The sequence below is a fragment of the Lissotriton vulgaris genome, chromosome 12 (genome assembly GCF_964263255.1).
Source record: "Lissotriton vulgaris chromosome 12, aLisVul1.2, whole genome shotgun sequence".
Taxonomy (NCBI): domain Eukaryota; kingdom Metazoa; phylum Chordata; class Amphibia; order Caudata; family Salamandridae; genus Lissotriton; species Lissotriton vulgaris.
This window is the reverse complement of record NC_141700.1, coordinates 139,216,904-139,243,132: the sequence shown is the minus strand read 5'-3', so window position 1 is coordinate 139,243,132 and position 26,229 is coordinate 139,216,904. Positions and strand designations below refer to the sequence as shown.

The 26,229-nt window shown below is 46.8% G+C and overlaps 1 protein-coding gene across 1 annotated transcript in view; it reads left to right on the top strand.

Annotated features, from left to right (window-relative positions):
* The first annotated feature begins 551 nt into the window (after positions 1-551).
* Positions 552-26,229, top strand: part of KCNN3 (potassium calcium-activated channel subfamily N member 3) — a 515,690-nt gene continuing 490,012 nt past the window's right edge. Inside the window, exon 1 of the mRNA XM_086947603.1 lies at positions 552-1,596. Coding sequence (XP_086803729.1) covers positions 811-1,596 — 786 coding nt within the window. The 5' untranslated portion in view covers positions 552-810. The remainder of the gene's footprint in view (positions 1,597-26,229) is intronic.

Below are 26,229 nucleotides of genomic sequence, written 5' to 3'. Positions count from 1 at the left end.
TTTCATTTTCTTTCCTTTACATTTTTCGTTCTGTTTTTATCATACCTTCTTTTCTTTCATTGACAGTTGGAGAAAGTTTCTGATTCGGGTAACGTGATCCTTGTCGGCCTAAAATTGAAAAAACGAATAGTCAATGTGATGAAGTATCCTCGTTCAACCTTCGATCTTAATGTTCAAAAAAAAATTTACGTTTTCAGTATTTATTTAAAAGTCTTGTATAGAGTTCCGGCATCAGTAAGAAAGGAAACACTTCCTGGGTTGTTAGTACTTTTTCAGCCCTCTGACTATTCTAGTTTCCCGCGGATTATCCGTCCGTTTTCTTTTTTGCTGTTCCTCGTTACTGATGCGGTGCTATTGAGACTTCCACATGGGCATATCAATGGTTCAATTTCTGTGAACCGACACAACTACATCTCCCGGTAGGCCGTGCGGCTCAGTGCATGTTCAATGCTGGAGCTTGCTGCGGGAGGCGGGGCCTGGAGGGGTTTGCCAGGCAGCCAATGGGAGTCGTCCCAGCTGCTAAGCTGTGGGCTCGGCTGCTTAGCAGAGCAGAGTGTATTGCCAGAGAGAAGCAGCAGCTTCATCGCTACCTCTGCCTCCTGCACCCTCCTCCCTGCACTGACACAATGCTTCTTTGAGGGACAGCACTTGGGCCCTGGCCAGGGAGTGTTGAAGCCAAAGAACATGGGAACCCTGCCAAGGCCCTTTTTGTGGTCAACATCATTGATGTCTTCTCTTCCTGTGGAAACCTCCTGAAAGAGGGGGGCAAGCCTGGGGGGTCCTTGGAAGGAAACCCAACCAATCCAGATCATGGAAACCACTGGCCACTTCCATGACTCCGGGGTTGGGGACTTGGACGAAGACCTCAAGTGCCACTGTCCCGCTGCTGGGGACGAACAGCAACAGCAGCACCACAACCCCCACCTCACGCAACCTGTACACCACAGCCTGTTGAACTCTTCGCCTACAGCCTTCAGGGTGCCTCCATGTCCCAACTCCTGCCCCATCGCGCCACCTTCCTCGCGGCATGGCAGCCAACTGAACTTAAATGACCACTTGGCTGGCCATTCTCCAGGGTCCACCTCATCGACCGGCGGCGGGGCTGCTGCCGGGGGCTGTAACAAGCACAGACAGGCTAGCCCACTTGTGCACCGGCGGGACAGCAACCCCTTCACCGAAATCGCCATGAGCTCGTGCAAGTACAGCGGCGGGGTGATGAAGCCCTTACGGGGGCTGAGTGCCTCCCGCCGAAACCTCATTGAGTGTGAACCTGAGGGTCAGCTGCCCCTGCAAACTTTTGGTGCTGGCCACCCACCTGAGATCGTCATCTCGTCACGGGATGAGAACCACTCCACACAGACACTGTTGCACCATCACCAGCTCCATCACCACCACCCCGGCAGCATTGGCAGTGCCAGCAGCAACTTCCCTAAGACCACCAAGAGGAAGCACCAGAACATTGGCTACCGCCTGGGCCACCGGAGGGCCCTTTTTGAGAAGCGCAAACGGCTCAGTGACTATGCCTTGATCTTTGGGATGTTTGGAATAGTTATAATGGTGATAGAGACCGAGCTGTCCTGGGGCTTGTACTCAAAGGTAGGGTCTTAAACCTTCTCTTTCCATCGCTCCCTGTATTCGAACTAGAACAAATCAGTGCCCTGTATGTGTCTTGTACCCGTCAGTGGTGAGACCAGAACAAATCTGTGTCCTATGTGTGCCTGGCCCCATGAGTAACACTAACACAACCATTCTGTGCCCCTGATGAGCCTATCTGCTTCACTTGTGAGAACACAAGCAGTCCGTGCCCCCGGAGTGCCCATCTGCTTCACATGTGAGAACGGAACCAGTCTGTGCCTCCGGTGCGCCTCGCTGCTTCACTTGTGAGAACACAAGCAGTCTGTGCCCCCAGTGTGCCTATCTGCTTCACATGTGAGAACAGAACCAGTCTGTGCCTCCGGTGCGCCTCGCTGCTTCACTTGTGAGTACACAAGCAGTCTGTGCCCCCAGTGTGCCCATCTGCTTCACTTGTGAGAACAGAACCAGTCTGTGCCCCGGTGTGCCCACCTGCTTTACTTGTGAGTACAGAACCAGTAGGTGTGCCACTCTGCTTCACTTGTGAGAACAGAATCGATCTATGCCCTATGTTTTCTTTTCAAAAACAATATTTCTATCAAACGTGAGAACAGCTGAAATATACGGTAGCTATGCCTATTAATCTCACTAGGGAGAACAAGTCCAATGTGTGCTCTGCGTATGCCCATCTATCAGTAGTGAGAACAGAGCTCGTATGTCCCATGTGTGCATTTCACCATCACTAGTGAGAGGAGATCCAATATTAGACCTTTGTATATCTATCCTCATCAATAGTGAGAACAAAACCAACCGGTGTTTGGTGTGTGCGTTTCCTCTTCTGTGGTGAGAACTTGGTCAATCTGTGCCCTGCGTGTGCCTTTCGTCGTCAGTAGTGAAGAGAGAATCACTTGCACAGTGTGTGTGCCTTTCCCCAATCACTATTTAAGAGAGAACCAATCTATGCCCAGTATGTGTCTTTTCCTGCCACTAGTAGGAAGAGTACCCTGTGCCTTTTCCCATCACTATTGAGAAGAGAACCAATCTGTGTCCAGTATATGCCTTTTCTTTTCACTAGTACGAACAATCTGTGCCCAGTATGTCTTTTCCTGTCACTAGTAGGAAGAGAATCACTTGTGCTTGTGTGTGCCTTTCCCCGTCACTATTTAGGAGAGAACCAATATGTGCCCAGTATATGCCTTTTCCTATCACTAGTAGGAAGAGAACCATCTGTGCCTTTACCCATCAATATTGAGAAGAGAACCAATCTGACCCGCTGTATGCATGTTCTCATCAGTAGTGAGAACTGGAGCATTCTGTGCCATGTGTATACCTGTCCCATCACTAGTGAGAAGAGAATTGGAGAACCAGCCTGTGGCCGGTGTGTGCCTTTCCCATGAGTAGTTAGAACAAGATCACTCTGTGCTGTTTGTACCTGTCCCCACCACTAGTGAGGACTGGTTAATCTGTACCCAGTATGTACCTTTCCCTAACACTAGTGAGAACATAACCAATCCGCGCCTTGTGAGTACCTTTCCCCATCACTAGTGAGAAGAAAACCAATTTGTGCCCGTGTGTGCCTTTCTCCATCACTAGTGAGATTAGAACCAATCTGTGCCCGTGTGTGCATTTCTCTATCACTAGTGAGAATAGGATCAATCAGTGCCTTGCGTCTTCCTGCCTATCCCCATTACAAGAGGATCTGATATCTATGTGTGCCTGCCCTCCTTCATTAAGTAAGCAGGCGACCCTTCTCTGGCTCTGGTGTGCCTGGTCCCTTCTCTGCCTCGTCCCTTCTCTGCCTCTCGTGTGGTGTCCCTGGTCCCTTCTCTACCTCTCGTGTGCCTGTTCCCTTCTCTGCCTCTCGTGCTCCTGTTCCCTTCTCTGACTGTTCCCTTCTCTGTCTCTCGTGTGCCTGATCCCTTCTCTGCCTGGTCCCTTCTCTGCCTCTCGTGTGGTGTGCCTGTTCCCTTCTCTGCCTCTCGTGCGCCTGTTCCCTTCTCTGATGTTCTCTTCTCTGTCTCTTGTGTGCCTGATCCCTTCTCTGCCTCTCGTGTGCCTGTTCCCTTCTCTGCCTCTCGTGTGCCTGGTCCCTTCTCTGCCTCTCGTGTGCCTGGTCCCTTCTCTGCCTGGTCCCTTCTCTGCCTCTCGTATGCCTGTTCCCTTCTCTGCCTCGCGTGTGCCTGGTCCCTTCTCCGCCTCTCGTGTGCCTGTTCCCTTCTCTGCCTCTCGTGTGCCTGGTCCCTCCTCTGCCTCTGGTGTGTCCTCACCCCCATCAAAGATAAGAGCAGCACATATCTCCAGGATGTCTTTCTATCCTCTGTGAAAAGTGAGAACAGAATCAATCAGTGCTGGATGTGTGCCTATAAATATCTTTCTACAGAGAGAGCACCCGGTGCCTCCGATGCATTATTAACATCTCGGATCCTTTAGTCCACGGCGGTGACCACAATAGGGGTTCGGAGGGCATGTCCCCTGGTGTGCTGCAGGGGTGCTGATAATGATGGGTGACCCCCGAAATTCACTATTTCCCTCCAATGAGGACATCTAAAGAAACCCTACTCAGGTGCGTCTGAAGACAACCCCCACACACACTTTCCAGTAGTCTGTGATCTCACCCAAGGAAAAACCCATTCCTCTAAACCCCCCCACCCCCCTTTTCCAGAAGTCACCCCAGGAAGACCATATTCCTCTATGACCCCCTACCCAACCCCTTAAAAGTGCACGTAGCCATAAAACCACACAGCCCAGAGAATGTTGCCTATGGCTCCAAGCCTCCCCCCTCTCCCTGCCTGCTAAACTTGTGCACATTAACCATTTATCACATTCGGAGGCCGCCCTCGCTTTGATCGCTCCCCCCGCCCCCCCCCCACTTCTCCCCGGGCTCTGCCTGCTGCAAAATAAACTTGTTTGTTTTTTCTGTTGCAAATCAGCCTCCCCTCCCTCCGGTCTGCAACCTGTTCCACTCCCCGGGGAGCTCTCCCCGCTCGGCGAGCGCGAGGCGCGGGGCCTGGAGGGGAGATAACGACGGTTCAACGGCTGCGAGCGGGGGCCGGGGGATACCACCCCTGCCCCCCTCCCCTGGGGCTGCAGACCCGGAATCAAGCCGCCGCGCGCGCCCGGCAGACTAAAATGGCTACAGGTGTCATCGAGAGGAGGGAGGGGGCTAGAGCGCCGCACGCCCAGCGAGAAGGGGGAAACGGAGGATGGAGAATGGGGACAGACGTCTGGGAAGGAGGGAGTGTGGAATGACGGGGGGGAGAGGCGAGGTGGCGAGGGGTGGGGAGCCGTGGCACCGGAGAGAGGACGCGAGGAAGGAAGGGGTGGGACGGGGGGGAAGGAGAGGGCTTTGGGAGCAACATGGGATGAGGGGAAAAAGGGGCGAGAGGGGAGGAGGAAGGGGGCGCAGAAGTAACCGAGGAGTCGGAGGGATTCAGGAAAGAAGAGGGAGAAGAGATGGAGGCGGCCAGGACTGGGAGGGGAAGCGGGGGGCAGAAGTGTATGGCGGGAGATGGAGAGGTGGGCTCGAAGGAGACATGGAATCACTTAAGGAGGCTCTTGTTGATTGGATGGAAATAGAAAGACCCACCGCCTCATGGCGCCCTGAGCAAATGTAAAGAAAGAATCTGCCCTCGGGTCGGGCATGTGTCTAAGAGCAGGGGTGTAATGTCAATAATGTTAGGGGATGCGAGTCTGAAATTTCCCAACACGCAAGGAGGTGTGCCCAACTGAAAATGATAGAGAGGGCCGAGGCCACTGGAAGAGGTAATGGAGAGAGTTAACGACATTCGTCTTCACTTATTTGGAAAAGTGAGGCCAGTCAATGAGAGGCTTCAGTGAGATAGTCTGGACAATGCTGTCCACTCGAGTTCACTTCCTTCTCATAGAAATGTGGGGCAGAGTGGCCCAGGAGAGCAGGCCAGCATAAGACCATACCTGACATAATCAAGCCAGGCTTATGATGGGCAGCAAAAGCCGGCTTTTACTAGCTCAGGCCCAGCAGCAGACCACCCTTGGAAGAAGAGAGGAATTCCCTCACCACTAACCACCGTTTACCTATGACCATCAATCATACATAAGCACTCACTCTCATATTCTGGAGTGGAGTGGAGTGGTGTGGCTCACTGGTTAGAGGCGGCAGACCCGGAAGCAGAGAACAGCCCGGGACCAGGGTTCAATTCCCGACGCGGCAGGGTTGTTGTCCAGGGTCAACGAACTCGATAATTCTCGCCTCGGTGCCTACTCTAACCAGGGATCACACTTGGCAACTCTGGGCATTAAGCTTGCCTCATCTCTACCGGCAGACCCGGAAGCAGAGAACGGCCCGGGACCAGGGTTCAATTCCCGACGCGGCAGGGTTGTGGTCCAGGGTCAACGAACTCGATAATTCTCGCCTCGGTGCCTACTCTAACCAGGGATCACACTTGGCAACTCTGGGCATTAAGCTTGCCTCATCTCTACAACGGCCCCACACAGACGCCGGGGATGCCTGGTTTCACCTTGGAGATACCCAGAAGTTCCCCAGCGGTCTTCAGTGCCAGGACACCCCGAGATGGGGTAACAGTGCGCTTTACAAGTATCATCATTACAAGTATATGATATACAAGTATATCATTTTATAGCGCTACTTATACCAGTGTTGGGTGTCATAGCACTTAACATCACACACGTTACACAGAGATAATGAATCATGTGTACATCAGTTTAAAAGAAATGTTGCATAGGAAATGGGACTACAAAGTATAGGAGCCACATTTCATCCATATTGGTAGGCAGTATAGTGTAATAGCTAACTGTTAGGATAATAATTTATACATTGTAAGTAACAAAAGGATCTCGCAGACAAAAGCAGTAACCTACTGAACTATTTACATTATATGCACTTCTGTGATCTGCATGTTACACTTTCTTTGTGGCAGGCATATTCACCCTCTGCCCTGCTTTATGATGAGTCAAAACTTCCACAAGGCACAACCTGATCTCTCTCTCTAGAAGGTCTATTAATCACCAGAGTTATCTTGACATTTTTATTGTTGCCTAAAAGCTGCTGGAGGCAAAGACTCCTGCAGCAGGAGCTTTCAAATCCACAATGTATTTGACAATATAGCGTCCCCTGAAGTCAGCACTCGGTGCAGTGGCACCAATCGCACCACCCTAAAGCCTGTTTGCAACTATCTGGACCATAAAGCGCTTGTGCACTGTGGTGAGCTACAAAGCAAAGAACCAGTGATTACTATTTCTTTTCCCTTTCAGTAGAACCTATAGAAGTGGTGTCATGAATTTAAACATGAAGATTATGTGCGTGTATTAGTGTGCTGAAGGACATTGCAACTTGTTTCATTTTACTGGGATGTACAGTTGTTCAGTGCTTGTCCTGATGGCATTTGAAGTGTTTATATGCGTAATTGGTTTAATCTACCTATTTCACACACTCTGTTGTAAAATTACAATTACAATCAGCACATATTTGACCATAGTTCTGTGCGCTCCACAGAGAGGCCAAAGATTGCATGTGCATGAAGCCTGAACACTTTTATGACACACTGGCAGGCACCATGGGAAATTGAAACTTCCTTCTGACTCATCTCCAGAGCTCTCACTGATGCCCCATTATGAACACTCTCTGACAACTAGAGCTCACCCAAACACCTAGAGGCAACTACATTCAGAGAAGAGTCATTTATCACATAAAAAACTACAAAAACACAACACGTGGATAAAACTAATACTTGTAGGAAATGCATGAAAAAGTTAAAATGAAATTTAAATGGACTGCATCGCTATTATGGACTACCTCGACGCTTTCTTTAGCTGTTGTTGGGAATTCAAGGATTGTTTTGCCTTTAAAGGAGATGAATTTTGAACCCAATAGGGACACATTTCAAAGACAGTTCAAATTACTGCTGCATGAGAGACCTGGCAATAGTGCACCCACTTAAATCCCTTAGATGGCATACTGATGTGGTTGTGGCACGTTGATGACGGACAGAGGCCCAACCAGAGAGAATTGTTTCTCTTCCCTGTCAGCTACACATATCTTCACAGGTCACTCTGCCATCCCAGACCGAATCTTAGAGGAGGGTGAGATGCCTGGCTTTGACTTATCTCAAGGTTCTTTTGGACCCTGGAGCCTAAACTGAGCTAAGCTTTCATGTGCCATCTGTCTGACCTGTAGAGATGGCAGGCCAGTGAAAGCTAGCGCCTGAAGCCTGGCCGTGCCTCAGCTCTACGTCCTTTTGGAATCTCAGGCACCTAAGGAGCCAAGTTTCATGTGGTTTCTGCCTCTCCCCCTCTACACAGGATGTGGTGTTAGGACCAGAGCTGCCGACTATGGAACTCAGGAACCGGGTGCTGGTCTCTGCATCGGCTCAACATAATGTGATTCTATGCAAATCACTTAATCTACCCAGGCCTATAAACAATGCATGTGACTTTGTGTAATGTAACTGGTGCTGATGTTAAGTGCTCCAATACCTTCTGGTCGAGTTTGTGCTATCTTTTTAAAAGCTGCAGAAGAATGCACTGAGAGGTAAAAACAAGTATTAACTTTAGGAAAGACAAATAGATACTAATTTACTGGCTGATTTGCTCAGATTGAAACCAGAAAACCTGGATAAATCACAGCTTCCTCGCTTAAAGTGTGTGATCTTAGGTAAATAATTTCATCAGAACTCCTATTTCTTCATTATCACCTATGAAAGCTCTTTCGAATATGTGTGTTCAGAGCACCAGTTGTACAAAATTATTACTTTTAATAATTACTTCTCAGTACAGTGCTATAACGTGCCTTATTAATGTCAAAGCTTCCACATATTAAAGAAACACGCTATTTTGAACTTTGAAGACACTGTATCATATTTTACGTCTTTTGCTGTATGATTTACATAACACATATTTTAGGGCTCTGCTCATGGGCGGGTTCTAAGAACTGAGCCAGACCATTGGCTCGGTTCTAGCTCGACTCTTCATGTTAATTTGTTGGTTCTCCTACCTGTATTGCCTCAACATTCTAACCTCAGGCTCCAAGAAATAACAAAGCAGTGACATTTGATGTAAAGCAGACAACAGAAAAATATACCCACCTAGTAGCTGAATTGCAGAATGGGAAACCATAAAATCTGGAATCAGTCCTAGCTTCTCGGCTTGAACAAATTCTGTGATCCTAGGCAAATATTTGATTTCAGGGAGTCCCCTTCTTAGGTTTCACCGCATGCTCTCTGTCTGCAAGATAGTTTGTTTACATGCAGTGGCCTTTCAGCCCACCCATAGCTTACCAATATTTAGCTTCAGCCTCACTCTCATTCCCTTAATCTCCTTTTGTCAAGGCACGCAGACATCATGTCATCTTCTTGTGTTTGGCCCTCCCCTTGAGCATGGATCTAGTACTTGTGTCCATGCACTGCTCCTGTTTTTGTAGCTATTTTTTTCTTGATGCACAAGCACCCCATATGACTGAAGTGCTTGTGTTTTCAGTCTGTCTCTCATATCCCATACATGTAGCTTCTTTTCTCTCCCACTGCTCCCCTTCCATGTTACTTCTTTTACCCTACCACCCTCGACCCTGTACTCTGCACCACTGCACTCTTCTCTATGCCACTGAACTTCTACACAGCTGCACTCTACTCTGCACCACTCTACGCCACTTCACTCTACTCTGCACCACTCTATACCACAGTGCTCTACACCACTCTACGACCCTCCAGTCCACGCCTCACTGCTCTTCTCTGCACCACTCGACTCTATGCCACTGCACTTTGCGCCAATGCACTCTACTCCATTGAACTTTGCTACTACACTCTATGACACTTCAATCTGCACCACTCTATTCTACCCCACTGCACTCTACAACACTGCACTCTACTCTGCACCAATTTACTATAGGCCACTGCACTGTACTCCATTGCACTCAGTACCACTCCACTCTGCACTACTCCATGCCACTGCACTCTACTATGCACCGCTCTAGTCTACACCACTGCATTCTCTGCCACTGCACTTTACCCCAAACCACTCTACTCTAGGCCACTGCACTCTACACCACTCTACTCTACACCTCTCTATTCGACACCACTGCACTCTACAGCACTTTACTCTGCACCACTGCCCTCTATGCAACTGCACTCTACAGCATTCTACTCTACACCACTCCATTCTTTACTCTGCACCAATCTACTCTACACCACTGCACTCGGTGCTACTGTGCTTTGCACTACTCTACTTTGCACCACTCTTTTCTATGCCATTGCATCCTATGCCACTGCTTTCTATGCCACTGCACTCTACTCTATCCCACTCCACTCTGCACAACTGCACTCTATGCCACTCTACTCTAATCTGCACCGCTGAACTTTACACCACTACACTCTACTCTGCACCACTCTACTCTACACCTTTGCACTCTGCGCCACACTACTCCAGGCCAGTCTACTCTACTCCACTCCACAATACTCTGCACCATGCCATGCCACTCCACTCTACACCCCCTAGTCCACCCCACTACACACTATTCCACTCTACTCTATTCAACTCTGATCTATGCAAATGTACTCTATGCCGGTGCACTACACACCACTCTACGCCCCTCTACCCCAGTCATCTCTAATCTACTCTATGCTACTCCACTCTATGACACTCCACTCCACACCTCTCCACTGTACGTCATTCCACACTACACCACTGTTCTCTACCCCACTTCTATCTACGCCACGTCACGCCTCTGTATGCCACTCTACGCCCCTCCAAGCCACTCTACGCCACTCCACTCCATGCCACTCCATGCTAGTCCACTCTACTCTGCTCTACTATATGCTGCAGTTCAACATGGACTAAAGACAGTGGCAAAGGCAATAGCTCTCACTTAGACAATACCTAATGGCTTTGCTAATGCTTGTTCTTTATTATCACACATGAGAGTACAATTAAATGCGTGAGTTCAGGAGGTGCACTATACAAAAAGCTTGTGTTTGATTTAAACTACTATATTGTTGCTTCATCTATAATAATAATCTGTGCCACAAAAAGGGTGCACATGACAACCGACTTGCCTCTGATTTTTCTAGTAGCATTGTCATCAGGGCAGGCGAAGGCATGAATATTTCTAAGTTCATGTTTTAAAACTGTCACTAAATGCCTATCAATGCAGTCTCATAATCTGAAGTATTAATGTGAAACGCTTATACTTGTTAACGAAATACACCTTATAACAATGTTTTTGTATGATTTTTGTTGCATGATTTAATTGCATGATTTAATTGCTCGCTATTTTCATAGCTCGGCTCATATACAGGCTCTTAGAGCTAGCAAGACCCTTGGCTCAGTTATAGCTCGACCCTTCCCTGCTCAAAAGTTGGCTTGGTCCCACTTACCCAGTCTGCGGCAACACAGACTGGATGTCATTGCTGCTGCAGACGGCTGATCCCATTTGAAGCTATTGATTTGTCATGTAAATGACACAGCACACGTCAAGTAGAATATATGATAAAGGCTCTTTCAAATTAAAAATAGATTATTTCTTGAACGTCCGCGTTTCTCTTTAGTACATTAGAGTAAATGACTGCATTCACATTTGTCAAAAGTAATCGTTTTTAAACATGAACTTCCCACCATCAATTCTCTAATGACACATCCATGACCGAGGCAAGAGATATCATTTTGTGGCGACCATACTAAATATGGCCATTTTTTGTATCCTTTGTGGATCTACAGTACTGTCTATTAAACATACATACCTGAAGTTTTTATATCGCAGACACTCAGAATTACTTCAAGGTGCTCTTAGATTTAACACTCGGTCAAAATGAGATACAATTAAGTTAAGTGGTTTGTACAAGATCACACAGTTTGGTCAAGTGGAAACGCTGGGATTTGAACGCTGGTTTCCGGGTTACACATTGTGTTCTTTAGCCACTGGATGTACATCTATTGCTCTATCTTTTACCACCAAAGTACAACGTTTTGTGTACAAGTTATTTCACGGCCTAAAGTACATCACTATGTTTATAAAATGCAAGTTATCACATTACTTTATTCTGACACAATATATTTGTAAAATGTCACAATGTCTTCTTCAGAAAAGTGCGAAGTTAAGGTAAGAGAGGAAACTAATTATGAGTTAATATCACTGCCTTCCCCTAACTTAACAAACAGTAAAGACGGGGAGGGTCCCCACCTCAATGACACAATTACACCAATCAGCTAAAGAAAGAGGATTCTGACACCGTGAAGAGGTCGCTGTCCAGTTGCTGGTTTTCAGTGACCTTTGTTTTGCAGCTGCGCGCCACTGCCCATTCCCCAAGCACAAAAGCACCTTTTTAGGTCGAGCATTCGAGACCTCTTCTATATACTTTAGTATATGTGTATGTACTTTGTGGGCTCTGGAGATCAGCCGTAGCACTGTCTGCTTCCGCTTAGGGATTTTTTTCTGTTCAACTGCCTCTATTTAACTGTCTTGATAAAAAACGACCAGCAGAGGTCAGTAAAGTACCTGAATTGCTTTGTGTTGAGGGACTTTCTTTTTTAAAGTTTTCTGGTAAATGCCTCTATTTAACTTTCTTGATAGAAAACGACCAGCAGAGGTCAGTAAAATGCCAGAAACACTTTAGCATTCTCTAGATTCCATTCCATAGAAATTGTCTTCCACAAGCACCGTAGACAATAAGGTTTTTTTCAAATGTTGTATTTTCAGTGACATGACCACGATGGCCCTTATTTTATATTAAAAACAGAGCTTTGGACTATACAATTTCCCACTGAAAGGCAATACTTCTCTCCAAGTGTTCCCATACCTGGAGTGTCACGCAGTTTGGTGCTTACTTTCCCTCCATGTTAAAGAACAGTAGATGTTTCAGCACCCAGGCTAGTGTGCTGCATAGCTAAATACATATAAGGTACCAAAGGTGAGACCGATTGCATTGCAAATGCTTGTTAGATTTCTTGCAATCAGTTGTCCTGCATTTAGTAGTTTTTGTCTATTTAAAAAAAAAAACGACATTAAAAAGATAAAAAGGGCGGTTCCGGGATGCTGAGTTGGCTCTATTTTGACTCATTAGTCCTCATTGGACAGAGCCAGACACTCAGCCTGTGCCAGACTTGAGCCTTGCATGACGTGGCCTCCTCAAATGTAGGATGCAGCAGCGCCATTTTGTTCCAATGAAGACTGGGAGGCCGGATTAAAAAATGGGGATTGGTCCGCAGGCTTTGAATCCATGAGGGCAGGGCGCATTGATTTACAGCTGACCAGGAGAGGGCAATATTGAGGGAAGGAGGGTCTGATTTGGAATTCAAGAGGTAAACATTTTCAGAATTAGACCCATTGAGCACATGAAGCTCTGGTATAGCTGATGAGGGTAGGACAGGTCTAGATCAGACCAGGCTAGGTTGACTGGATTTTGAACCTCTGAAGGTGAGACAATGCAACACAATACCAGTTATTGCAGGGCGGTCCAATCTAGAAAGTATAAAAGCAGTCTTGCCAACCTTAGAACTGTCATAGGAAGCTCTGATCTAGAGCCCATGAGAATAGTACGGGCAACTTCCGACTCAATGAGACCAGTGTTGTCAAGATTAGTTTGGGTGAGGAAAGGAAGTGTTAATATAAAGCCAATGACGTAAGGACAGTCCGCTTCAGACCTGATGCGGCCATAACAAAACTATTTCGAACCAACATGGTCAGGTCAGTAAAGTTTAGAATGTCCTATAACTGGTGAGTACAGGGCGTCTGATTAAGAACAGAGGAGTGTAGGGTGGGCCAATTAGAAAAGACAATGACAGTCTTTTTGAACCGAAGATAATAAGATGGTCTGTTTAAGAACCACTGAGGATCGGGTGAGCTGATTAAGAAAACTATTGAGGACCGGAGGGTCTGTGTAATAACCGCTATGGATGGGACTGTCCAATTTAAAAATGACAGTCACCAAACCGTCCAAATAATAACCAGAGGAAAGGGTGATCCAATAAGAATTGGTGAAGATAGGATGCTTTGATTGAGACCCAATGGGATAGGATGGTCTGATAAATGGCCAGTTGATCAAGAACCGATGTAGTTTGGATGGTCCAATTCAGTACCGGTGATCAAACAACAACAAGCTTAAGAACCAATGACTATAGGACATTCTGATTAAGAGCAAAGAAATAGAGGAGAATCTAATTGAGGACCAATGGGGATGGTGCAGTACGATTAAGAGCCAATGAGTTTACGTCAGGCCATTTAAGAACAGCTGGATTACAGAAAAGGTTACAATAACACTAGACAGGTAAGAGTGGGTGATAAAGCAGCAGTGAAAATACGCTGGGTCGATTAAGAGCCAATGGGGATACGACAATCCGATTGAGAATCAATGACGGTCGGACGGCCTAATTAAGAAGAAATGAAGATAGGATGCTCCAATTAAGAGTAGATGAGGACACACCTGTCTGGCTGAGAACGGAAGAAGACTGGAGGGCCTAATTAAGACCCGATGAGGACACGATGGCCTGAATAAAAAAGATGAAACAAGATAGTTCAATGAGCAATTGATGTGGAGAAGACTTTTGATTGAGGACCAATGAAGGTAGGGTGGCCTGATTAAGAATGTATAAGAAATGGATGGTCTGATTGAGGACTAATGGTCCAAATGAGATCTGGTGTGGGTAGGGCAGTAAGACTGTCAACCGATGAAGGTAGGACTAAACTAAGACCCAATAAGGACACAAGTTCCTAAGTAACTACTTCTAAGAAAGGATGATGTGAAAGCAATTAGGACACGATGGCTCAATTGAGAACCATTGAGGGAAGGTGATCTAATTGAGAACCTTGGTGATATGACAGTTCTAATTGTGAACCAACGAGGATTGGGCAGAATGATTGGCAACCAATCAGAACAAGGTTTTCAGAGTAAGATCTGATGAGGACAGGAGCATCTAAATGAAATAAGATAAGGACAGAATCATCCAAGTTAACAACCAATGAGGATGAGATGGTCTGGCCAATAGCGTTTAAGAATATGGTATTCTGACTAAAAACCAATGAGGTTAGATGTGGATGGATTGATTCTGCATTTTGAGCTTTGGCCTGGGGCCTTCTGGTCCGCCATCTTTCAACTGAAGGGAAGTCAGTTCCATTGCTTGGTCTTTGAGCACGTACTTGCTTGGCGTTCCCAAAATATACCTGTAGACCAGGTAGGTGTCTTGTACATAGTATCCAAAGTAAGTCACTAGGACACAATGTCACAATGGGAAAGACACGCAGAAGAAAAGAAAGTGCAGCTAAGAGGGTACCGGGAAAGTGCGTGGTGAGAGAGCGGGAGGAGTTGTAACTAGGGATGAGACTCAAAGGTGAAGTGAAACAGGGATTCACTAGAGAGTGTAGCAAGGGAGACCACAATTCAAACAGTGGGGACATGAATGCAAAAAGAAAGACACAAAGAGAAAGAGAGGATAAGAGAGTGAGGCTACAAAGGGGCAAAAGAATAAAAATCTAGATGTTAGGAAAGAGCAAAGGTTGAGAGAGAGGGTGGTATAGGGAAAGAGTTAGGGAATGGAGAGAGGTATGCTAGAAAAAAAGAGTACAGAGAATGAAAGAAAGCAATGGGCAAAAGAATGTGCAAAACGAGGAAAGAGTGAGGAAAAGCATAGAGATGCAATAGGAGAAAACAAAAGAAAAACATGATAAAAGCAAAGAAACCGAGGGTATTGCGGAATACTGTGATGCAAGGAAACAACAAAGGGAAACAGAGTGATACAAGGAAGAATGTGGAGGAGTACAGACATTGATTCAAACAACGAGAGCACACATGGAAAGGAACGCTTTGAAAGAGAGTGGGAAATAGGAAAGAAATGCAAGGCGAGAGCAATATAAGGAAAGAAAGTAAAAGAATAAAGTGTTTAAACGAACTAAAGTGAGACAAGAGCGATGTGATATCTATAGAGGTGCCCTGAGGGTTCTCCAGAAAGAAGATAGATTTCAGAACTAACAGCCACCACTAGGAGAATCACTACTACCTCTCCTGAGGGCCTGATTACGAGTATTGGCACGGCAGCGGCACCGCCCCGCCACCCCTCAGCCAAACCCGTGTGCGAACCACCTGACAGAGTTTTCTTGTGTCTGGCGGGCAGTTCTTTGGCGTACCCAGCATCAAAGTCAGTACCTGCACGGCATGGACTGCAGCAATCCATATTGTGCAGCTACTCGGGTGCATAGCCCTGAGGTAACAGGGGGCCCTGTAGAGTGCCCTTTGTTCCCTCTCAGACTCGGTTTTCATGGAGGAGAGCCTGCGATAAAAAAAGTGGCGAAGAAGAAACTTGTAATATGGGTTCCGCCAAGCATATTGCGGCCTCAAGACCGCCGCACCACCACTAGGGATCCCTGGGTGTGGTGGCGGTCCGACCAGCCGAATCTTAATACGGCGGTTGGAAGACCGTCACCACCACGCATCCGCGAGTCCGGCGGTCCACAGCCCACCAGAATTGTAATCAGCCCCTAAGTATTATCTCCCCAGTCAAATTTTTTTTTTACCTAAACCCAAGTTTGAATCAAGCTAACTCAATTATAATTTCAGGTGGATAAAAGTCTGGTTACCGCAGTTCCCACTCAATGTTGTCAAGATATTGTATGACCCCTAAGGGTTGCTAGAGTTCCTGGAACCTGCTGTGGATTGAGTGGTCCACTTGGTCTTCTAGGAACAGTATCTCACTATATGCAGGTTGCACCTGATAAATTCCACTTCCCAGTGCTACTGAAATATTTGGCCAGACTAGAGAGAAGTTTAGACGATCCATAAAAGTTATATTGACCGTCACCAAAAAAAACGAGAGTCGTGAATCAAAAATTCCAATGTGGATGGAGGAGGCTGTCGGTATGGTAGGGTTCGGATGTTTAGAACTTAAGAAAGGGAGTGAGTAACTCAGTTGTCCCTGACAATAGCTTCCTCTAATGGCTAACAATAACAGAGCCGAGGCTTCTCCAGTGTGTGGAACAATAGGGCCAAGCTTCCTCTGCTGAATGGATCACAAGCCCCACTTCCTTCCTTCCTTCCTTCAAAAGAAATCTATACCATAAGGGAATTACTTCTCCTATTTATAGTGTCTTCATCCAAAGCACACAAATACGGGTGAGAAGCCCACAAGGGACAGAGAAGCAGACAAATGTAAAGCAGGCAACTGTTTAATCATCAAGTTTTAGGCTAGAAAAAAAGGTACGTGGTTAGTTTTTGACAAAAATATGGCAAGAGTCACTGATTGAATTGGGAATATAGTTTCAGGGACAGAGCGAAGACTGTGAACCTGGGTTTAGAGAGCGTTAGGAGAGAACAGATGGCTTGTCTATATCTAAGGATGCATAAGAAAAAGACCATGGGGGATATTTACAAGAAAATGCTGAGCACAGTGTTACACCAACTTGGGCAAGGCCATGGTCCGACATTTTCAAAACGCAGGGATGCGCTCTATTTACAAAAATACGGTGCACCCCTGCATTTCCCCGTCGGTCTGGTGCCTAGCACCAGCGCCGGCACCCTGCCGCCATTTTGCAAGGGTAACTGCGCTGTAGGGGCGATTGTTTATGTGCAGGAATTGACACCTTCCTGCTAATAGACAATCAATAATTGTGATTTCCTCTTTCTATGTGTACTGCAGAAAGCAGCAGACACAGAAAGCAAAAAATGAGGAGAAATTAATAATTTCTCCTTGTATCGCCATCCTAAGTCAAGGTATTAGCTAATCTTATTTTTGGCGCTACCCCATATTTATGCCAGCCTTGTAAATCTGGGGCAGCGTCAAAAAGCAATGGATGTTGAGCTGGAACGCCCACAGCAACACCCATTGCCTGCCCATTTGCCGCAGCGGACTGCTGCAGAAAGTGGCATATTTACAAGGTGGCGTTAACTCTAGAATCATCAGAACCCAGTATCACTACTATTAAGGATTTCTAGCACTGTATGGAATCATCGGGTCCAGCTGCCTGCACTGCAAATAATCACCAGGGCCCATCTTCCCTGTCTAGAATCACCAGGGCCCATCTTCCTTGTCCAGAATCACCAGGGCCCATCTTCCCTGTCTGGAATCACCAGGACCCATCTTCCCTGACTAGAATCACCAAGGCCCATCTTCCCTGTCTAGAATCATCAGGGCCCATCTTCCCTGTCTAGAATCACCAGGACCCATCTCCCCTGTCTAGAATCATCAGGGCCCATCTTCCCTGTCTAGAATCATCAGGGCCCATCTTCCCTGTCTAGAATCACCAGGGCCCATCTTCCTGTCTAGAATCACCAGGGCCCATCTTCCCTGTCTAGAATCATCAGAGCCCATCTTCCCTGTCTAGAATCACCAGGGCCCATCTTTCCTGGCTAGAATCACCAGGGCCCATCTTTCCTGTCTAGAATCACCAGGGCCCATCTTCCCTGTCTAGAATCACCAGGGCCCATCTTCCCTGTGTAGAATCACCAGGGCCCATCTTTCCTGTCTAGAATCACCAGGGCCCATCTTCCCTGTCTAGAATCACCAGGGCCCATCTTCCCTGTCTAGAATCACCAGGGCCCACCTTTCCTGTCTAGAATCACCAGGACCCATCTTTCCTGTCTAGAATCACCAGGGCCCATCTTCCCTGTCTAGATTCATCAGGGCCCATCTTCCCTGTCTCCATTCAGCAGCTCGCTTCATTTATGGGACCACAAGAAGCGACCACATCACACCCATGCTATTCCCCCTCCGCTGGCTTCCCATTGAGGCAAGTTCTATTTACAAGACTGCCTGTATCACCCACAAAGCCTTGCACTCCTCCTCTCCTTACTACCTGGCGAATAAACTGAAACTCTCTGGAGGCTCTAGACCATCGCGTAATGCGGAAAATGTACTGCTTGAACCTCCCACTTTCAAGAAGGAAAGATCGATGGCCCAATCCTTTTCAGGCAACGCAGTGAGAATCTGGAACTCACGTCCGCCTCAGCTCCGGACCACCTCCTCCTCCCAGGCCTTCAAAACTGACCTCAAAGTTCTTCTCCTTCAAAGACACTTCCAAATGTAATTCACACCCTCTCTATTATCTGAAGGAAGACCGTCCACTATAGAGAATCCTTTTCTCCATGGCCATGGAAGTGCCTTCCCAGTGTGTTCTGCCATTTATTGCAGTATTATCCTTCTACCTGCGTTTGGTACTAGTTTGTAACATGCACACATCACTTTTCTTTTGTAAAACACTGTGTGCTAACTCTTACATTTTGTTTGCTTTAGATACCTGCACAAGTGCCACCACTGCCTACTTAACGTTTGTTCTTGTGTTTGAGGAGTGTCTGCCGTATATTGCAGCACTATACCTCTACTTGCACTTTGTACGCTTTTGTAACCTGCACACGTCACTTTTTCCTCCTGTAATGCACCGTTTGCTACCTCTTGGATTTTGTTTGCTCTCAATTGTCATTTTTGCCTCATGTAACTTAACGTTTGCTTTTGTAATTTGTTCACTTGTAATGTTCTCCTCAGGTATCAGTTCTGTTCCTATTGTGAAGCGCTCTGACACCTTCGGGTAAAGTCTGTGCTTATACAAACGCATAAAATAAATAAATAAATACAATAGAATCACCAGGGCCCATATTCCCTGTCTAGAATCACCAGGGCCCAGGGTTCTACACTGAATGGAACTCAGCACAGTGCTTTCCTCACCGAATGAGGCCAGGCTCCCTCCACTGCATGGTGGGCCAGAGCCCAGCCTCCTTACACTGCTGGAACAGCCGAGCTCAAGGCTTTCCACCCGCTTTCTGTCGATAGGGGGGGGGGGGATGTTTAGCTTTTCAGCTGTTTCAAAATTTGACATGGGTCTAATTTAGGGTTCGCCACAGCTGCTGCTGGGTGGCCGCATTCCCGCCACTGCCCTCCGTGCTGGGAGGGATGTCGCACCCTCGCCGCCTGCCTGTCCAGTCCGAGGAAGGCCCCTCGCCCTCCCCCCACCCAATATGTCAGCAGATAAATGGAATATGTCCGCCCAGCAGAGGACGCATTTTTTTGATTCGTTCTGCCGAAATATTTCACCCTCGATAAACATTGCATCTAATAATATTCGGGGTGATATTCTAAACCCGGTCTGTCAAAAGTTTGAACCTGAATTGGAACCTCCCACTTCATGACAACCAGTGCAAAATCCCATAATCCTCTGCGCACGTCACTGGATCAACCCGCTGACCTTTCTGAAGTGTTCCACCTCTTGGGGAAACATGTTAGGAGCCGGCCTACCGCTGATCGCTCTTGCCTCTTGTCCTGAGGAGCAAAGTGGCTGACAAAATAGGCCTGGGAAAACTAGCACTGGCAAAGCCAATTGTTATGGGTTTAAAGTGCTATCAAATTAAAGTTTAGCACATTAGAGCGGGGAACGAGAAGGACCTCGAAGGAGCGGACGGCGAGAGCTGTATTTGAAAAGTAGCACCTTGTAGAGTTCAATGCAAGCACTCAATTGGAGGCCGACTGATACACTCAAACAGCCAATAGCATTAGAGTAGAGATGACACTCCACTGGGTCGAACCAAGATGCGATTGGCTGAAAGAGGCTGGTAGAAGAAAACCAAAAGGCGTTAAAGAGTTAAATCCATTCCTATGTATGGTTTAGTCTGATACAGGAACTAGCCTCCCTGATACAGGATGCATACTGCAAATAAATCTGGTATATCCCCGGACAGGGACAAATAATATGCAAATTGGGATGCAACACCCCGTTCTAGGTGGTGCAGTTCTAAAACTGGTGCAATTCACTCACCCAGTAATTATGGCGCCCCAAGGTTGTAGTAGTTAGTAGATGTGCACTTTGCACCCGTGATTTGCCCTATAGTTGTAATTGGGGACGTATATGACAAGTTCCAACATCTGATAAATGATACATGCCATAGTATAGCTTGATGTCCTATATGAGCACATTTGAAATGGCTTGTGAGAGAAATGTGCACAAAGACCCCTGTTCTGGAGGGGGCGCGCTGACGTCAGCTCACACTTGCAACACCCACCTGAAAAATGGAAAAATAAATGCTTCTTTTAACCTCTTCTGTGCGTCGGACGGCTCCCGGCCGTCTGACGTCACGGTGGACGTGTGCGTCAGACGGCTGGGGGACGGCCGATTTGCGCACTCGTAGAATTTGCCATCAAAGTGGGGATATGTGCGCCGCACCGAAGCAGTTAAAATAATTTCCAGGAAAGGTGTTTTCTGCAAAAATCGAAAACACCCCTGCATAAAACACTTTATACTCACTTCGAATAAGCAAACTTTGACCTATGGCCATCAAATTTGGAGCAAGAGTTTCGTGTCCAGTTTACCGTAACATGATGGAGAATTTCAGCATTCACCCTAACCACAGTATCAATCAATTCTTCTTCATTCGATCTTAGAAACAGATAATAAAAGCACAAGATAGAAAAAAACATTGCAATAAAATATACATACAATTCTTTATCACCACATTGCAATCGCATTATGGTACAATAACCTAATCACATTAATAAATGGTAACAGGATAGGAAGTAGTCTTACGGCTAGAGTGGTTGACCCCGAAGATGGGGAACTGGGTTTGAGTCTCGGCAACGACGCTCAACATCCTGTGATTCTGGGCAAATCACTTAATCTCCCCGTGCCTGACACAAATGAATGTGTCCATCTGTAACGAAACCGGTGCTCATGTAAAGCGCTCTGATACCTGATGTCTCGAGTCTAGTTTGTGCTATATTAAACTCTAAAAAAAAAAAATATATTAACAATAATACCAACAAAGAAAAAGAGACTTGTATGCCAGAGTGACATTTTTATAGCGCTTTGGATCCGTATGTAGTGCTTGTTTGTAAGCACTTCCAGTCTTGCCAGATTTTGCAATCAACTGGGCTGTTGTGGACTGCGGGTTGGACTTGGGAGCACAGATAGAACTGCTCTGCGCTCTTAAGTCAGTTTTGGGAAGAGGTGGATATAATCTATGCTGAGCTCAGCTTCCGCTCTGTGCTTGGCTCTAGGCCGCCGGATGTGGCAACTGTGCACTGAGGGGCAGATTGACTATCAAGTCAGGCAACGCAACACAGCGAGATATATCTCCTAAGATAGGGTGCATTTTTGCTCCCCTTCTGCGCTGGCCCACTGTGTGCAGCCAAGTACTAACACAAGCATCCTTGTGGCAGCAAGGGTTCCTGCATCACAGCCCGGTTTGTTTTTGTGCAGGAAGCAACACTTCCCTGCACGAATACAATCCTGTGAGGCATTCTGCAGCACATGTAGAAAGAGGAAAAAAGGAGAAGAAATAAACATATTTGTTTTGTTTACACCTCACCTGGGAAGGCGTAGTATTAGTAAATGTTGGAATGTGCCAAAAACCATGGGTGGATGTGTTGGGAACACCCAAAAATGCTCCACCTATGGAACGCCTTTCCAGGGCAGAGTAACGCGAGGCAGCCATGCATTACTCCAGATGTACTATGCCACACAGATCCATACAAGTTGGCCCTGCGTGGCATAGTAAATCTCATTTAAGAGCTTGCGTTGCCTTGTGTGATGCAATGCGGTACAAAAGGGGGTGGTGATGGACGGAGCATCTGAATCAATGAAACACTCACACCCAGTCAAAAGATTTGGGTTTAATCCATCACCGTTCTTTAGCCCACTCTGCCACCCCAGTTCAGTCATGGCCATATGCAAACCAGTCTGACCCTGTGCCTCATGGGAACAGTCCAGCCCGAACTGCCAAGCCATGTCTTCCCTGGACCGGAAACAAGCTTCCGAGGACCGGTTTCTGGCAATCCAGCCGTCTTCACCCCGGCTTGCTTGAATCCAGTGGCAAAGTGAGCAAGGGACTCACGTCTGAGCATACCCTGCCACACTTATGGCGGCCAAAAGCGGTACAAAAGGGGGTGGTGATGGACGGAGCATCTGAACCAATCAAACACTGACACCCGGTCAACAGATCTGGGTTTAATCCATCACCGTTCTTCAGCCCACTCTGCCACCCCAGTTCAGACATTGTGTGATACAATGGCGACACAAGCCCTTAGTAATCTGGGCCCCAGTAAATACCGATATTCACACGGATTGCAAGAGAACCAAGGGCATATGTACAAGGACGTGGCGGAGTGAGTCGTTAGCCTTCATGGCTTAACGCCTCACTCCGCCACTTCAGAAACACAAGGCAGCACCATATATACAATGAAATGGTGCAGCCCTGCGTTTCCCCCTGTGCTGGCGCTACTCTTAGCGGTGTAGCCCCAAACCAGGCACCCTTGCACCAGAGTGGAAGGGTGCGCGCAGGGCAGGATTGTTTATGTGCAGGAAGGTCTGCCTTCAGGGTCGGACTGGCTACCGGGGGTTTTGGTGTGTGATTTCACTGCAGTGGGGCTGATTTTGTTGATAGGGACGTTCATGTGCTTCTAAATAAACAAAGCAAAATTAATGGTTTTAAGCGCACGCAGGTCCCCATCAACGAAATCAGCCCCCAGCTTTTGCAGCACACCAAAACGCCCGGTAGCCAGTCTGGCCCTGTCTCCCTTCCTGCACATAAACAATCCTGAAATGTCATTTTATCACTTCTATGTGCGCTGCTTCAGGCAGAACACGTGAAAGTTACAAATTGTCTTTTTTTAAAGGGTTGTTTAAGTGCAGGAAGGGACTCCTTCCTACACATAAACAATCCAAGGCGTTTTGCTTTTTCCATGTGTGCTGCACAAGACAACACACATGGAAAAAGCAAACACGAGGCAGAAATAAAGCATGTCTCAAGCGTGGACTCCCGAAAACGGAAATTAACGAGGTTGACACAGCGGTCGCTGCCTGGCAGGCGAAAGGAAGGCTGGCACACAAGTTACCCATTTATTCCCTAAGTATGCACATAGAACACCACGCTCCGCTGTCAGTGACTCATGAGACGGGATTGATGCGACTCCTAAAAGATGCAGGCTTACAGTTGATGCAAGATCTATACCCGGAGGGGTCGTTCCACACAGCGGATACTCTGCAGAACATTAGTAACCGCACTTTGTTATCCCGCTTTGCGATGCATAGGTTTTGACACGCGGTCAGGACACACTATGTCACCTATCCCCTTGAGCCTCCCACGTTACGTTCACTGCAACTGGTTCTCACGGCCCCCACCAATAAGAAGTTGATCTCAAGGCTATATAGACTTATACGGGAGGGGTGCAAGAGTGAACCAGATAGAAGCTGAGAGAGGTGGAATGACTGTCTGCTGCCCCCGATATCATAGACAGATTGGAAATATATATATGTGGCTTAACAGGTACACTTATTATGAACGCCAGGATACTATTTTTAGTAATAGAGCGCGCTACAAAAGCCTTTATATCATATCATGAACGGACATTTACGTATAATACATTTTAAGTATATACATCAGGTGTACTATACACCGGCACGGTTACACTGATATGGTTACGTGAGCCTACTTGCTGTATGAGATGTGGATAACATGAAGCAAACTTCCTGCATCTTGCATGGGGGTGCAGAAGGGTGGCTGATTATTGGACTGCGGTAGTGCGGGATATAGTGGAAATGTTGGGGCTGGAGCTACAGTGCACCCCCCTTGTATGTTTATTGTGCTGTGTTCCACATGGAAAGGGGGTGATGGGTCGCTTCATACGAGTAGCGTTGCTCATGGCTAAACGCAGGGTGGCTATTACTTGGGGAGGGAAAAGGGCACCAAAAACTGAACACTGGATCAAGGACTGTATATTGTAAAGACAATATTGAGACATATGCAGAGGAATTACCCATAGTATCAAGGCCTAAGGATATTTGGGAGCCCTGAGGCAATTTCTGCAGAAGAGAGCAATAGCAGATGAGCTGTGTGGTGTGGATTAGCTGGGTTAAATCTAAGCACTAGGCATGTCAGAAATGCAGTTTATTTGTAATGACAGTGTGATGTCCTTATCTCCCAGGAGACAGTATGTTATTGATCGGTCAAGGCATGTTTTTTTTTCCATTCTTGATAATTGTTATCATTTGTTGATCATTTGTTTTGCTGCTTCTGCAGTGTAGATAATGTTCATGCTTATTCTTTAGGAAGATATTGTGAAGTATGTTTGTTTCTTTTGTTTATTTTTTGAAATGTAATAAAAAAAAGAAATAAAGCATGTCTCCTCGTTTCGCCAACTTAAGATCAGGTTTTTCCTGGTCTTAATTTTGGTGCTGCCTCCTATTTACGCTGCCCTTGTAAATAATGGGCAGCGTCAAAATCAATTGGTGTTGCTGTGGAATGCCCACCGCACACCCACTGCCCACCCCTTTCACGCTAAGCATAGCGTGAAAGGGGGCCATAGTTACAAGCAATGGCGGCCCCTTGAGGGAGTGCTGCGAGGTGGTGGGGGAGGCGGGGGAAGAGCAGGGTGGGGGGTAGTAAACTCCGGAATTGGGCTGAACAAAGTTGAATAAAGAAATAAATAAACAAAACTAATTACATTGTGCGTGCTGCAAAGACAAATCGGCGATGCAGCGGGCAATGTAAATCGTTTTATTTATTTATTTATTTATTTATTTATTTACTCAACTCCGTCCGTCCCAATTCTTAGAGTTTACTACCCCCTGCCCCTACCCCGCCCAGCCCCACAGCACTCCCTCGAGGAGCCGCCACTGTTTACCAGGCAGCGTTAAGCCACGTTAAGTGGCTTGAAGCTGCCTTATAAATAAGGCGAGGCTCCAATCGCAACCAAAATGTCACTGAAAGTGACGTAGTGATGGTGATAGGGGCTTGTACATATGCCCCCCAGTGTTTGGTGCAGGGATACCAGAGAGCTGGAATCCCAGATTCCAGCATAATGCCAGTGATTATACGTTTTCTACCCGGAATGGGTCATAGCTGAATGAACCACAGATATTAGGACCTGATCTAGAAATACCAAGGATTTTGCCCCAATTCCAAGGAGATTCTGCTGCAGTGGTTAATTTGTAAAAAATAAAAGTGCTGGGGCTCTCATCAGGAGGCAGCTTGCACCAGCCCATTTGTCCTGTTAGCGCCGCCTAAAGCAGAACCAACTACTAACCATGAAAGTGGGGATGGATGTGGCCTAATGGCCAGAGCTGCTGACTTCAGAGCTGGGGAACCAGGTTTGAGTCTCGATTTCGCCTCAACATCCTGTGATTCTGGGCTAATCAGTTAATCTCCCCGTAAAAGAATATGTTCTTAACTGGTGCTTGGCAGTTCGGGCTAGACTGTTCCCATGAAGCACAGGGTTAAGACTGATTTACATATAGCTGGGTCTGAACTGGGATGGCGGAGTGAGCTAAGGAACGATGATGGATTGAACACAGATCTGTGACTGGCGGTAAGTGTCTGAAAAGTTTCAGCGCTCCGTCCATCATCTCCTTTTGTTTGCAATATTGGTTAACAGCAAGTTTATTTCCTTACTAGCAGCCCATCCCGACGTTGTCCGGGTATGAATTGCTGCCGGCCAGTAGTATATTGTTTTGTAGGATTTCATTTTGATAGCATTTCTTATCTGTGACAGGCCTGTGAAACGCTCCGATTCACAGTGCACTGCTGATGCACTTAAGATTTGTCTTAGTGATATTTGTGGTAATAGGGCGTGTCAATCACTATGAAAACGCTAAAAATATTAGTACAGAGATTCCACTGTTAACGGGGCTGGTCGGACATTCAATTGTGCAGCACTCTGGCTGTCGTTTCTCTTCTCTGGTCAGTGCCGGTTTTGAACCAGCACTGACCA